Source organism: Oryx dammah, unplaced genomic scaffold (genome assembly GCF_014754425.2).
Source record: "Oryx dammah isolate SB20612 unplaced genomic scaffold, SCBI_Odam_1.1 HiC_scaffold_7, whole genome shotgun sequence".
In the NCBI taxonomy this organism is placed as follows: Eukaryota; Metazoa; Chordata; class Mammalia; order Artiodactyla; family Bovidae; genus Oryx; species Oryx dammah.
Genome location: NW_024070191.1, coordinates 1,572,381 through 1,588,047, shown reverse-complemented (window position 1 = coordinate 1,588,047; position 15,667 = coordinate 1,572,381). Strand labels below are relative to the sequence as shown.

At 52.3% G+C, this 15,667-nt stretch overlaps 1 protein-coding gene across 1 annotated transcript in view; it reads right to left on the bottom strand.

Annotated features, from left to right (window-relative positions):
* Nucleotides 1–15,667, bottom strand: part of MYOM2 (myomesin 2) — a 73,472-nt gene that overhangs the window by 20,201 nt on the left and 37,604 nt on the right. The window contains exons 12-23 of the mRNA XM_040242865.1: nt 15,286–15,665; nt 12,921–13,104; nt 12,029–12,203; nt 11,536–11,657; nt 9,688–9,875; nt 8,463–8,589; nt 7,163–7,341; nt 6,283–6,397; nt 5,116–5,272; nt 4,928–5,034; nt 2,172–2,216; nt 1,535–1,671 (exon numbers count right to left, since the gene is read on the bottom strand). Coding sequence (XP_040098799.1) covers nt 1,535–1,671; nt 2,172–2,216; nt 4,928–5,034; nt 5,116–5,272; nt 6,283–6,397; nt 7,163–7,341; nt 8,463–8,589; nt 9,688–9,875; nt 11,536–11,657; nt 12,029–12,203; nt 12,921–13,104; nt 15,286–15,665 — 1,916 coding nt within the window. The remainder of the gene's footprint in view (nt 1–1,534; nt 1,672–2,171; nt 2,217–4,927; nt 5,035–5,115; nt 5,273–6,282; nt 6,398–7,162; nt 7,342–8,462; nt 8,590–9,687; nt 9,876–11,535; nt 11,658–12,028; nt 12,204–12,920; nt 13,105–15,285; nt 15,666–15,667) is intronic.

The following is a 15,667-nucleotide window of genomic DNA, read 5'->3' as shown; positions in this document are numbered from 1 at the left end:
AACCAGATCCTCAGCAACCCAGAGCCTTCTATGTTCTCTTAGCTTCCACACCGCAGGGTCTGGGCAGGTTTGAGAAAAAATTAGCCTTCTGGCAACTGCCATTATGCAGTGAGATGAAGTTCAATGATTTTATGGGGCCATAAATACAGGTTTCTATGTGACTTTCACAAAACAGCATCAATCTCCACATGGAAAAGTCACCTGTGGATTGCTAATTAAGGCAGTGAAATAGTACAGCCCTATTGCAAAAGATGAGCTGTGTAGCGAAGATGTCGTTCTTAAAGCCAGCTATCCACAGCAGGTAGGAAATGTTAATCAAAATATACTCCACAGATAAAGCACAATTACACTAAATTCCATTGCATGCCTACATGATCTCTGCTCATAAAAAATGTCTCCAGTCACCTCGATCACGACGCTCCTCTATGCGGTGTCCATACTGTGGGCTCTTCTGCAGCCAAGAGGAAGCTGCGTGCTTTCTGCTTACTAGCCAACCCCCAGCTTGTACAGTCCTTCAAGGACGTCATTATTCTCAAGGGGAAGATGGACTGGGAAGAAACTCACAGGATCTTTGTCTACACACAACCTGTCCCTGAGGGACACCCATCTAACCAAGCTTTACTAAAACCCGTCAGACATAGGCATCATACCAGGGATAAGGATCCTGGCTCAGAAGGAGAGTGAGTGACCCTGCCTCCCAGCCAGTCCCGTTCATACTCGTGCAGCAAATGGTTGAGGCGCCTGAGTGAGGCTCAGCGGGATTGCTAAATAGATACAAAGCAATGGGTATCAAGCAAAAGGAGGACAGAGGAGGTAAGGACGCTGGGACCCAGGAGACCCCCAGGGCACCACTGAACAGCAAGGAAGGGCTCTTCAAGTGGTCAGCTTTTAACTACGTTCCTGGTTGTGCTGTAGTAATTAGACAGAATGACTTATATGGAAACACAATATTCCACAAACAAACCAGGAACCTTCTAACATTCGTAAGCTTCATTCTATACAAATAAAAGCAGCAGAAGGACAAAGTATTTCATCACAGCATTCTATGCATTTTCTTGGCCCAGATTCGCCTGGAGGCAGCCTAAAGCTCAAGCTCAAGACAGTAATTTCCCTGGTGTCGCCTTCCACAGGAGCTCTGGGGGCTGGGGCAGGGTGAGGGAGGCCTTGCTCCCATCAGGGCAAAAATATCCGCCTTCAAATCCCCTATGAAGAGGAAATAAATGGACCTGTGGAGCATATCGCTCACCCCGTGTAACCAGAACCTTTCCGTAACACCAAGCTAATGTCTCTAAAACATAGGTTGTTGCTTTTTAATTGGAATAGGCTTGAATTTAAAGACCTCCCCATCTCTCATGTAACCCAGACCAAAGCTCTGAACAGTGCCAGCCTCAGCCTTCTCTCACCCATCTTGTCTTGTCAGCCTTCTATAGCCCAAAAGGGATGAAAACAAACCCAGAATGCTGACTTTCAGGAACTGACTTTCATTCACACCCAGAAGCCTCCAAAGCCAGAGACCACACTCACGCACACTCACCTCGCTGTCGGCAACTTCTCTGTCGTTGATGATAAAGCGGTAGCTGGAGCCTGGGGATAAGTGCTCAGCCTGGAGCCAGAAGCGGACCTGGCCCTTGTCGAAAATCTCATAAGCTAATTCTGACTTCAGAGGAATCGCTAGTGGAAGAAAAGAAATCACAAGTCAATAGTGCGTGAATCCCGGTGAGAATGAAGAGTTGTGTGTTGTAGGAAAATATCAATCCTCACTGTTACATTTTTTGAAAATGTAAAAAACCCCTGAGCATTGACTTGATTATGAAAACCAAAACTAAGAAACACAACTCTAGTTAGCCCGGCACTGCAATCAAAGCCTCACACCCGTGGGTCCTCAGCAGGCATGGTCTGCTTTCCTGAGGGCCCAGGGACCACAGACATATTCCGTCTGAATTCAGCGTAATCCACAGCTGAAGATCCCACCTGGTGCAATTCTCCCTTGGATCAAGCAGACACACTCATACCAAAACATGGTCTGCAATGAAAATCACTGCCGGTTACTGCATCAGCCACTACTTGTTCTGAGCCACACGGTGACAAGCATGCGAGCTACCACATGAAGCAAGGCCCCCCAGGGCTGCACAGGGTCAGACACGGCCCTGCTCCGATCCAGGCCCACTTACTGGGGTTCTTGATCTCATTGCTCAGGGCCTTCAGACGTTCCAGCTCTGAAATTAAGACAAACAGCATCAGTGGTTTTGACCTGTATATTCAGAAGTTTTAAGCCAGAGCAAAGCTAGACAAAACAGAGATTCAACGTCAGCAGGATTTCATTTGAGGCTGTGAAGGAAATGAGAACTGAAGTGAGAAGGAGACGGGGTAACGTGAACTGTGAACACTCCCTCCGGGGAATCAGTGAACGTGAGCTGTGAACACTCCCTCCGGGAATCAGTGCATGTGTGCTCAGCCGCTTCAGTCGTGTCCGACTCCCTGCCACCCCATGGACTGCAGCCCACCGGGCTCCTCTGTCCACGGGATTCTCCAGGAGAGAATACTGGAGTGGGGTGCCATTCCCTCCTCCAGGGATCCTCCCAAATCAGGGACTGAACCCACATCTCTTACATTTCCTGCATTGGCAGGCAGGTTCTTTACCAGTAGCACTACCTGGGAAGCCCCGCAGGAAGTCAATGGTGCCTCACCATTGAGACAACCCACTTCCTAAAGGGGTGCATAAGGACTGGTTAGGGTGGCGGTCCTGAGTGCGGGGCTGGGAAGGCAGCTGTGTACCAGACTAGAGGCTGACCTGTGCAGGGTAACACAGAAGGCTGCACTTCCACATCCTCTCATTCCGTATGAACTCTTTCATGAAATTGGTCTGGCTCGCCGAGAACATGCTGGTCTGTGATTTTCCTTCTGCTTTCAGACTGTCCTGCTTCAACATCTCTCTCACCTACCCAGAATTTCACTGTGGTATATTTTCATGAGTTTAAAAAAATTATAATAAACTAAACAATAATAATTTTAAAAGAATACATTGCTCCTAAGAGTCTCAAGAATAAGTTAAGAAAAACCAAAGGTTCTAAATAATTTATTTCACCTTCCTGTTTAAAATTAGAATTTGGAAATGAGATCGTGGTTACAAAGGTCTGTATGCAAATCCACTCCAGCCTTTGGGCTTCCCCACTGGCTCAGCACTTGTTATTTTCATGCATTGGAGGAGGAAATGGCAAACCTGCTCCAGTGTTCTTGCCTGGAGAATCCCAGGGACGGGGGAGCCTGGTGGGCTGCCGTCTCTGGGGTCGCACAGAGTCGGACACGACTGAAGCGACTTAGCAGCAGCAGCAATGGCTCAGGGGTAAACAATCTGCCTGCAGTACAGGGGATTCAGGTTGGATCGATCCCTGAGTAGGGAAGATCCCCTGGAGGAGGAAATGGCAACCCACTCCAGTATTCTTGCCTGGAGAATCCCATGGACAGAGGAGTCTGGTGGGCTACAGGGGGTCAGAAAGAGTCAGACCTGACTGAGCACAGCGCAGCATTTGACCTGAACAGTGAAGCAGACTTCTTGTAACAAGAAGTAGCTCAACCTGGACAGCTGATTTGAAGGTGTCCCAGCAGGTCTCACAGCAGGAACTTCCATACATCAGATGACCTAAAGCTTCAGCATCAAGGTTTTGCCTGACTGTACTTGATGTCCATATACAATATAAAAGGTACTAGAAACATTCATCCTTTGCAATGATTTAAAATTTAGGTGCAATGTCTTCAAACTCTCAAATGGAGCAGAGGAGTAAACCACTTATCAGAATTCTTAAAGGATCTTTTTCAAATAAAAGGCTGTTTGAAGACCACCCCATAGGGGTCAGAAAGGGCAGCTTAAAAGGCCTGTGAGCAGATTCCAGCCTGTTCCTGCTTGCTGGGGACCCCAGGAAGCAGAGACGGTGCACCCCTCTGCCGTTCTCCTGCCTGTCCCATCAGACCACAGGGGCTCCCCTCAACTTACCCAGGGTCTGCATGGGACCCTCAGACGCCTGCCATCATCAGACCCTGTCCCCTCCCCACCACCATCCTAGCGCCCCCTCCCGTCCTAGCCTCCCCCACCAACCACTGTATCCCTCTTCTGAGACCACCCCCTTGGCTGTGGCAAACAAACTGCCAGCTGATAAGGAAAGGATTAGATGAGCAAGCTATGGCATTTTTGACTGAGGACTCTCAGGCACTCAGAAGCCTTTAAAGACCGAACACGAAGATCTGAGGCTTCCACCCAGAGTTATGCAGTCCCCTCTAGATCACAGACACAAGAAGAAACATCAACCCAGGCAGGGGGAAGACTCTTCCCAAGACTGGTTCAGTGCCTGGGGACTCAGACCTCAGGACCCGCCTAAGAGAAGGGTTGCTCTTCACCGGGTCATGATGAGCTGACTTCCTTCACTCCTTTCTGCCGTCTGCTATTTGTAAGACAGCGAGGGATCTTAACTATGGCGATTAAATGTTATCTCATGCACACAAATACATACATCCATATGTGTGTGTTTTCTTCTATTAGCTGATTATCCAATTAGTGCTGGGAGGAAAGGAAGCTTCTTTGCATGCCTCTCATTAGTTTTATGGACTTATTTATAGTATGCTAGTTGCTACTTGCCAAACTAATGAAATGTAAATAAAACTCATCTCTAAAATACAAGTGGGAGGCAATAAACGCAATATAGAGAGCCATAAATAAAATACTCCCTTACCAGTGATTTACTTGGTGGCTGGAGTAGAAACTCAAGAGTTTGTATAATTTCCAGAATAATTTTTGGATTTAAAAAATTCCCACCCATAGCCTCACACAAAGACACACCCCTTTTCTGAGCAAGTAAGTCTTTTCTCTGTGAGCATCAATCTTTCAAAGTGTTATAAAAACCCCAAAGGCAAGCCAGTGTCCCCCAGGTGTTACCTTCCTCATCCAAGACAAAGCTGGAGGACACGCCGTCTGTGTCGCTGACTGACACAGAGTAGGTGCCCAGGTCCTCTTTGTCCAGGTTCTTGAAGTACAGCTTGGAGCTGGAAGGGGAGAGAGCCCGGGGCATGAGTGCTGGAAGGTGCTCCTAGCAGGCCACGCCGCCGGCCCGGGGAAGAACTTACTGGTCCCCCGCAGTCTCGACCTTGAACCTGTCGTCGTCCGCAATGTCCTCGTAGGACTTGCACCACGTGAAGTGGGAGGCGTCCGTCACCTCCGGGCAGTCGAAGCTCAGGTAGATGTTGCCCTCCTCGTCCACGCCCGCGCTGACCTCCTTGGTGCCTGTGGAGGAGCCGGGAGCACTTAGGGACACAGCGTCCACCCTGGGCTCTCTCTGGAGAAGGGGTGGCCCGGCAGAGAGCACGTGGCACATCAAATCAGCGGATTTCACTGGCCATCTGCCCAGGATATCGGCCAGTGCACCCTCGGCGGTGATGGAGGGCAGAGGAGGGCAGGTTTGCTCTCCCATCATCACCTTCTGTCCACGTCCTTTTCTGCAGCCGGCACCCCTGAAGAAACCCTTAGGGCTGAGATCCGGACACTCAGTCCTTCCCCCTGGGGTCTGGTCACTTCCACCCCTGGGCCCGGGCAGCACAGTCACAGCGGTCTCCCCACACCCCGCTCTCCTGTCCCCACTTTTCCTCTGGGTCAGGGAGGGTGTGCTGGACGTGGCTGGACACCTGGCCCCACACAGGCAGCTCACAGCTGTCCCTCAGTGGTCAGAGCTGGAAGAGACACGCCAGCTGAGCCGGGAGCTTCCAGACACCCTCCTCACCAAGATGACGGAGCCAGAGGCGGAACACCCACCCTCGCTGGTCTCAGGGAGGGGAGACCCCCGGGATGCCATGGCTTCCAGTTCCCGGTTCCACCCCTTCTGGGAGGCAGGGGCCCCCTCCCAGCATGTCTCCTGTTCTGGGAGCTCACCTCCCACCCTCAGAACCACTTCCCCACCAAGGGCCCCTCCGCTAGGCTCTCACTACTTGTAACCAAGACAATTACCAGGGGCTTTATAATTTCTGATAAAAACTCAGCCGTAACCTAAGACACCGTCGTCACGGCTTGCCTGCTCTTCTGCCGCTGCCAGTGAAGACCCCACCCCCTCGGGATGACCTCCCGTGCCCCTCTCCGCCTGGGGTGTCTCTGAAGACATCCTTCACCACGTGTGTCAGCCACCTCCCTTCACAACAGTCCCGCCATCCGCCCGCCCACCCCCCACACGCCCGGCCGTCCCTCCCTCCAGGTCACCCCGCCTGGAGCTCTTGCCTGTTGCCAGCTGAGTGGGCGAGTCTCACCTGGCCTGGCCTCCACCAGCACTGGCTCCGAGGTGTCCGAGGGCCTCCCCACCCCACTGGCGTTCACTGCCCGCACGCGGAACACATAGGTCTTTCCTTGGTGAAGGTCACACACCTTGAGAGATGCAAGAAAGGTCACATGTGAACCGATAAACAGAAATGACTTCACCCTTCGTCACATTTTTATTACGAACATGCTTTCTGTTTATAAAGATCATGTTCTTCCAGGTCAACCAGCCATGCAGAAGAAGTCAGGGGATCAGGAGGGGAGACGAGATCCAGGGGCGGGGCCTCGGGTCTGAGCCACTAACCCAACCCTCATCAATAACCAGACCCGTCACCGCTGAGCAAGCGCCACTGACCTGACCCGTCACTGCTGAGCTGTCACCACTGACTCATCACCACTGACCTGACCTGTCACTGCTAACCCGTCACCGCTGACCTGACCCCAGTGACTACTGCAGGAGCTAGAAATAGAAACATCTGGAGAATAAACTCTTCAGATGTGTTCACACTGTGTATGTGTGTGTGTTTATCAGATAGACGTCCGTCAGCGATCACATGAATCGAGTAAATAAAACACGGAGTCGGTGTGAAAAGACGTAATTCTAGTCATCACTGTGGAAGGCACATCCAGGCAGCCAGGACCGTGAGGTCTCAGCACCGTCAGGGGTGGTCATGCGGCGGCAGGGAGAGGAAGCTGGCCCTGTGGAGACGGTCCCTACACGTAGTTGCTGCTCAGGTCCGGAGAGGGCAGGCAGTCCCGAACCCCCGGCAAGCAGGAGGGGTATCCGGTCACATGTGCCAGCCCCTGGGGGCCTCGAGCTAGACCCTGACGAAGCCGCTCCCCAGAAGACAAGGCCTGAGGGGCCTGCATCACCTTCAAGTAGCGATGCGGCGTGGTGGCCTCATTGACAGTGAGCCATTCTCCGGAGTCCTCTTCTTTGTAGTCCACGAAGTAGCCAGAGACGGGGCTGCTGCCCGAATACACCGGGGGTTTCCAGAGCAGCACCAGGGATGTGTCCCGGACCTCACAGAACGTCAGGTCGTAGGCAGGGCCTGAAAACGCACAGACACCCGAGTCCCCATGCTCACCCGGGGCCCGAAGGCCTGTCTCGCAGAGAGAAAGGAGTGCAGGACGGTACCTGCCCACATCTGCCTGATCACCCGAGCATCACAGGACTCACCCGGGGACCAGGCTCCACCACCAGGGGACCCCTCCCACTGTGACAGCACTGCCTGGGTGAGGCTGACCCCTCCACTCAGGTCCAGAGGAGCCCTGAGCAGTGAAACCGGGAGGGGCCACAGCCCCGCCCTGACTAATCACTCTAAACCCCCACAGCCTCAGGGAACTTCCACAGCTTTCTCTTCCACAGCTTTCTCTTCCACTGACTTTTCTAAGGGGCAAAAATTAATATCACTAAAATAACTCCCCTCCCTCCCTGCCCAAAAAAGAAGGGAAAAAACAATATAATTTGGCCCCAAAATTGAAAATTTTGAGCCTCAGAATTTCTGATATTTTAGGCTTCGACTTTGGGTTTATTGTTTTATGTTGTTTGGTTTTGTTCAAAACGTGAGCATATCAACCACTGCATTAGGGACCCTGATGGACTGGATACCCTGACGGGCCCTGATGGGCTGGATCAGTTTCTCTGGATACGCCCAGTCCTTGCGAATTTGTGAAAACACATCTGTGCATGTAGAGACCTGAGTAAATGCAGATCTTTGACAACAAGGCCCTTCAGAACCAGAGACCCTGGGCTCCTGGGTGCTTTCGGAGGGGGTCCTGAACAAACGCACAGCCAGTGGCATCCGGCTGCCCCACTCCGGTCCCGGCTCCCACCTCCTCGCAGGAGCTGGGCTCCCCCAACCCCTGGAGCAGGTCCACCCTGGACCAGCCTCTGGCCGAAGCGTCTCTGACTCAGGGGAGCCGGGCTCATTCTGCAGTGGAGATGGGTGGCCCCCCGCCTCACATGCCCCCTTGTCACTGCCTGGCTTATGTGTCCACTGCCCGGACACAGGGCAGGTCACCTGATGCCCAGCCCTGGCCCATGGGGGCGGCGGTGTCAGAACCTGTGAGGGGGACTGAGCATCTGCTGGCTGGGGAGGCTGCACCACAAAAGGCTCCTCCTCTGGGCAGCCCTGTGTGTCCAGGAGACCCCCCACCCCCCACCACTGACCTGGTTCCGGCATCGTCCAGGCCTCACACTTGAACAGCTCGCTGGGGTCCGATGGCTGCCCAATCCCTGCCATGTTGGCAGCGGCAATTTTGAATTCATAGAGCGAGCCTTCAGTCAAGCCCTCCACCTATTTGGAGGATGTCTACATTAACACTGAGCCCACAGACACAGAAGACAAACTTACTGTCACCAAAGGGGAAAGGGAGGAGTAAGTCAGGAGACTGGGATCAACGTCTGACATACACACGCCTGTGCGTAAAGCAGGTGAGCGCCGACCACAGGGACTCTACTCAGCATCTTGTAATAACCTCTGAGGGAAAGGGACAGACACACGCCTATGTGTGTGTGTGACTGGATCACTGTGCTGTACACAGCAGTGTAAATCCGCTCTACTCAACTTCTAATTATTCAGCGAAACGAAGCTGCATTACCACCCGCCAGCCATCAGGGGAAGCGAGCATTTCCGGGCGATCGAGGGGCTGGTCAGTGCGTCCCGCCCGCCTGCCACGGGGCCATCCCCACTCTCCCTCTCACATGGCTGCCTTGGGCATTCCATACGCCCTCCCTCAGGGACGACTTGAGGACCCACTAGGGAAGTCAGGACTCAGAGACGAGAGCCACGAGGGACCAGGGGCAGAGCAGGATGCGGGCGGGGCACACGGCGTGTCGCCCTGGTACTCTGGTGGGCAAACAGCGCCTCGCTTCTTTCTCTCCGAGAAACCCTGAGCGGCGGCTCACGAGGAGGGGCTCCGGGCGCAAGCGCAGTGGCCGAGGGTTCGCCTGGGACTTGACTTTTGGTCTTTCTCGCCCTAAGTCCTCGTGGCCCTGATTCCTTGCACCCAGACATGATGTACACCTGAGCAAGTGACTCGCTGAGGGGCCTGGACACACGCGGGCCTGGGAAACGGGCACACACAGGCCCAGCAGCGACGTTCTCCACTGCCTCCGCCCTTCCTGCCCCGAGGACGGAGCCTCCTGCCTCCAGCGCTGCTACCAGCCTACCAGCCCACCAGCCCCGGGAAGCAGCCCACCGCCTCACTCTCCTCCTTTCTTCTCAGAAGAAGATGCTTCCTAAGGGCCTCAGGTCTCACACTGAATAGTTTTCATTCATCTTTGCTTCTGTGTCAAATTCTCTAACGTCACTGAACTCTGAGACACTGGATGGGGGACTCCGCCCCCGGGGAGAAGTCGCCGGGCAAGAGGAACTGAACCCGCGAGCACCCACCGTCAGAATCCTCTCTTTGAGCGGCGAGGAGTTGACCTCGTGCCAGTTTTTGTGGTGAGCCTCCCGCTTGTCGATGTAGTAGCCGAGGATGGGGGAGCCACCGCTGAACTTGGGCACCTTCCAACCCAGGATCATGGAGTGGCCGTCACAGTTCAGGAGGGTGATCCCGTAAGGGTGGGAAGGGACGGCTGCAGGAAACACGGCGGGAAAGTCATCCGCATCCCAGCGCCTCAGCCCAAGCCCCCCACGGCCACCTCTCCCCCACGGGCGGCACCCCGGCCCTGCACCCTCCTCCCCTCCTGCCTCCCTGCCCCGTCTCTGCTGCTTCCTTTAAAGAGAATGGTTTTATAAAGGGTTTCCCAGGGGAAACGTGGTAAAGAACCCATCATCCTCGCAGGAGGCTTAAGAAATATGGGTAAGAGCCTCTCATACGTGTTCATGCGATCTCTAAACACACCTTCCAATACATACACAGATCTTCCAATATTTCAATAATACAAGGGCCAAGAATTATTTCAGTCTGGCCTGAACATGTGAAGTAACAGACTCTCCCCGCTCCTCTAAGGAAAAGCTTAAGAGAGCAGCTTTCTCATTGTGCCAGTGAAGGACTGCCAAGCTTCCCATGGTCGGCGATGACCAGTACCCTTAGGCCAGTGAGCGTTAACTTCCTACACAGTCACAGAAACTTCAGACTAGTTCACATGAGCACGAGTTCATTTCCCTTTGACCGCCCAGACTAGTTCACGTGAGCGCGAGTTCATTTCCCTTTGACCGCCATGTTTGGAAATGGACCATCTTTTCCCACCAGGTTGGCAAGGATGTCGCTGCCTCTGCTTGACTCTGAAGACCCCACGGCACCCCCCCCCCAACTGATACCCAAACACACCTGCCTGGGAATGAGCTGCCCCTATTATGGGACTAAAACACAAATGACTGCTTTTCCTTTAGTAGGAATGACTTGAAGAGGCAAGTGGTAATGTTTGAAAGTCCCTCCTGAGAAAAACTGACAGATTAAGACAAGGACCATAAAATAAAAGGAGCATTAATGTTTCACGATATTGCCCACCTAAGTATTATCAGATTTGACTCCTTGGAAATTCCAGTAACATTATTTACTATTAGACGGGAGATCATAATTTCTGAAGATGCTTTTATGTTTAGATGGAGACAGAAATAATGAGCAAAATGTGTCTCTCTGAAGTAAAAATAACATCAATACTCTGATTCAAAATGTGTATAAGAGCTGATCTTGTTTCAAAATGTCCATAGGTACTTTTAAGCCTTGTGTTCCACTTTGTATGAAATAGTTATAAACAATTATAAAATGCAGAGCTGCACAGATCAAGTTTCCTAGGGCACAGTGCTACAAGCTAAGACCCAAATTGTTCAGTGTGATCAATATACTAATTTCTAAAGATCACCATTTATGAACAAAGCCACAAAGTTACATAAACATTTGAAATTTTCTGGAATGACTACATTCCTTGAACTAAGAATAGCTGAAAGGCCATTGATGTTCTATTTTCGCATCTTATTTTGAAAGGAAACAGTCACACCCCACAGCATGCATTTTAATGGGGGCACGTGTGCCTGGAAACCAATGTGATCTCTAATACCATTTCCTATTTTTAATGCAAATTATCATTTCCCCTGTCACCCTGGCATTTGCAAGCCAAGTAGACAACTGATGAGAGGGCTCCATGCAACTGCATGTTCTCTGCTCAACAATTCACAGCACGCTTCCCCTCATGTAATACTCCAAACGGCATCATCACAGTTGACTCCCGCAGAAGTGAAGACGCAGTGGAGAGCCAGGAGCTGGCGCGGAGACCCCCGAGAAGGACTTACTGAGGGCGGCCTGGACTTTGATGACGTCCGACTCCTGCGAATTCTCGCTAGTGCCGACAGCATTCACGGCCTTAACTCGGAAGATGTACTGCTCGCCGGTGGTGAGGCCATGCACCACGAACCTGGAAAACATGAATCAGGGGCGTGGTGGCCAGGGCCGGCCCTTCGTCCTCCTGCAACAGACACAGAAATTGCCTGAACACACCAGAAACATAGCCACTGGGACTGGAAGGACGTTTACTCTTTGGAGCGTCTCATGAGCGCCTAACATCCATCCATTCTCATCTGCAGTTGTAGCTTACTACTTCCCGTCACCATTGGTGGGTCTCAGATTGAGGGCTGGAGGAAGCTGCACTCTGACGGGGGTCCAGAGTGGATGCCTGCAGCGTGGATGCCTGCAGGGTCCCCCCAGCCGGAGCCGAGGGCCCCGGTGCCGGGCTGGGCCTCTGCTGCTCACTCGGGGGCAGGGGCTGGAGGAGCTGGGTGGCCGCACCTGTTGTAGCCGATGGGCTTGTGGTTGCAGGGCTCCCAGATGTTGGATCCGGCCACGCAGCAGTCCACGTAATAGCCCAGCAAGTCCTCCTCGTGCTTCGGCTGATCCCACTGCACGACCACCGAGGTCCTGGTGTTCCGGGACGCGAGGACGCGGCCAGGCGCCGAGGGCACCACTGCAGAGACAGGCGCACGGGCCCAGTGGCATCAGGGCCAGGGGCCACACCGGAGGCCAGCAGCCCCCTCATCTACAGGGCCAGGGGCTTCAGTGAGGTTTGGACAACGAGGACAGAGCAGAGAAGGGGGCCAAGGAGGCGCTGGTCAGTCCTCGCACTCTGTCCCAAAATGCCAGCCTGGCTCCCCAAGAAAGAATCCCTGTTACAGAGTCTCCCGCCCCCACCAACCCTGGTCCAGACCCTCCAGCATGCTCTTCCAGTGACACACATGCTTTCTTAACTGGGATGTAAAGCTAGCCATTTAAGAAACAGGACACATTTCCAGCAGATTGGAGAGACCCAACAGGGGCCTCAGATCAATGCTGCAACCCTGGACCTCTCCCCTGGTGCAAGTCAGAATCCCTCTAATCCATACTAGACATCTTCAGAGACAGAACCTCAAGCAACTCAGACCAGAACCCTAGGGCATGTAGGGTTGTATTGTTGTTTTAAAATATTTCTAACCCATTTATTGGCTTCATAAAAAAGAAGATGGAACTTGGGGAAAATGTTGACCAAAACAAGGCAGAGAGATCATCAACTCTAGTACAATGAAACTTTAAGGCAACTTGAATTTTAACCCACAGGTGACATTACTGTCTTTGTCAACATTTGCCGTCCCGCATGACGTTGCCCTGGGCCCATCTCGCACACGGGTCACGTGCAGGGACTGCTCACCAATGGTGTCCTGGGCCTGGATGGGGGCAGTGATTTCCGATGGGTCACTCAGGCCGTGCTTGTTTGCCGACAACACTCGGAACACGTATGGCTTCCCCTCGGCGAGGTCGAAGACGGCGTATCTGGGGGACCTCACGGCCGTCTGGGCATTCACCCGCTGCCAGCTGCCACTCCCCACCATGGACTGAGAAGACAAGGGCCCGATGGGAGCCACGGTCCCTGAACCCGCATCCCAGGGGGTGCTCGGCTCTGGCTCCCAGATTACAGGGCGGGACACCACAGCCAACGGCTCCTTTGAGTCCATCAACACCCCTGTTCTGAATATTAGGAAAAGGAAGCCAATTTGGAGAAAGGGCTGAGAAATTACCCAAAGCTGGATATGTTAACAATGAAAATTTTTATGTGAAAGCCAATAAATGATGGAAAACTTCAGGGAATCAATACATAGGTTGTAGCTTTAGTAAAGGTGAAATGAACTGTAAACAGAGCTAACTGAGGAGTAGATGCAGAAAATTCCATCATAACTTCTCACACTTCAGTTTAAAATTTTCACTCTTTCTCAGCTACTATAGTAGTCACAAGTGACACCTCCCTAAATAACACAGTAGCGTAGATACATTATGGTTCAAAATGACACATAAGTATTAGATGTAGCCACTTCAGTCATTGTATAAAGACCTTCACTGGGGTGAGAGAAAGTGTATCGTTTTGTTAAATGTAATACAGCATGCCAACCATATCTACAATACGTGTGCATGTAGGTGCTAAGTCGCTCCAGTCGCGTCTGACTCTCTGCCACCCCATGGATTGTAGCCCACCAGGCTCCTCTGCCCTTGGGATTCTCCAGGCAAGAATATTGCAGTGGGTTGCCATGCCATCCTCCAGGGGATCTTCCTGACCCAGGGACTGAACCCAAGTCTCTTGTGTCTCCTGCACCGGCAGGCAAATTCTTTACCACTAGCACCACCTGAGAAGCCCATATCTATGGGCTCGATATACCGAGATACAAATACCTGCAGAGGAAAGGACTAAACATGTGCCACGTTAATAATGACTATTTTACACGATCAAATTGTTGGTGATTTTCATTTTGTCCTATATAACATCTATGCATTTTCCAAATTTTTTATAGTGTGTTTAATTTTTATCACTGATAATTACTTTAAAAACCAGGACTGCATGCTTAATGTAATTTTCCCCCCTCTGGAGATGTGCCTTCCTTTCCAAAAAGAACATGATATGACACATAAACTATATTTTGGTTTAATATATCTAAAAATTTTTTAAGATTTTTAAATATGTTTGCTGAAACTTGACCTTTCCAGCTCTGGGTAAGTAGATAAGGAAATATCCCTGAAGAGGGGGAGAGAAAACACCTTTCCTCCTCTGCCAGCCCTTCATCTGGGATTTTCATGAGGTAAGAACTATAAGTTAGACTCAAAAGAAAGAGGTTAACATGACTCTGCAACACAAGAAAGTCTTGCAGATAAGCGGGGAAAGCTGAGGGTCGTTATACCTGCTGGAGCCTGAAAACTGTTCATATTCACTCTGCTTCGCTTCACCTTGTAGTATTTTACGTCATTACTGGGTGAGACATTTGCTCATGTAAGTGTTACAGACTCTACGTGTATATTATGTGTACTGGATTGTATGTTATATTGTAATATAAAGTCAGTATCATGAAACCACAGTTAGAGGATTCACGTGGCTACATGGGGTTTTTCAACAGCCCACGACCCAGTCACAGGTCAGCAATTTGCATGAGTGGGTCACAAGCTGCATTTTAGTGCGATCAGCCGAGCGAAGCAGGAGGGAGGGCACGTGGCGTGTAGTAAGGACACGTGTTTGAAATTTAGATGGGGGTGTACATTTACTGTGTACACACTCTTTGTGTGCGTCCAGACCTAAAAGCAACGACTCTGTGTAATCGTTCACCATCTGAAGTGTGAACTGCTCAACGCAATCGTCATCACTGAGTAGTTACTCAACTTATAAGCAAACTGAGAGCAGGGGCCACTGTCCCCCTATGTCCCAAATTCTCAGAACCTGGGGCCTAGAATGTTCCAGCAGGAAGCACACTGCAGGCTCCCCCAGCAGAAGGCCCTTGTGTGTAGCGGGGACCCGGGGGGCCGACTGGCCCGCACGAAGACCGCACAGCCCGAGCCCGCCATCTTCCCGAGGCCACGCCCACCGCAGCACTGCTCAGGCACTGCTGGCTCAGCCGCTGCCTACAGCTTCTTGATGGAAAACCACGTGGAGTCTCTGAGATGATCGATCCGAGAGCCGCCCACCCTGAGAACCCACCACCCAGCGCCTGGGCAGACCCGACAGACTCACTGCTCCCGGAAACCCGGCCGGTGCATACCTTCTCAATGAAGTACATCAGCGGCTCCTTGCCCCGGGGCTCGGGGGGGTCCCAGCTGAGGACCACGTATGTCCTGCTGGTTTCTGAGGCATGCACGTTGGTGGGAGGTCCTGGGATCTGGACTTCGCCTGGAGGAGGAGTCCACACCGTGAGCACTGGCCGAAGCCCGTCCCCACTCCCCTGGCCCATCCCAGAGCAGGCACCCCTCTTCCCCTGCCCATCCCGGAGCAGGGACCCCACTCCCCCAGCCCATCCTGGAGCAGGTGCCCCGCTCCCACAGCCCATCCCGGAGCAGGACCCCCGCTCCCCCAGCCCATCCTGGAGCAGGACCCCCACTCCCCCTGCCCATCCTGGAGCAGGCGCCCTGCTCCCCCTGCCCATC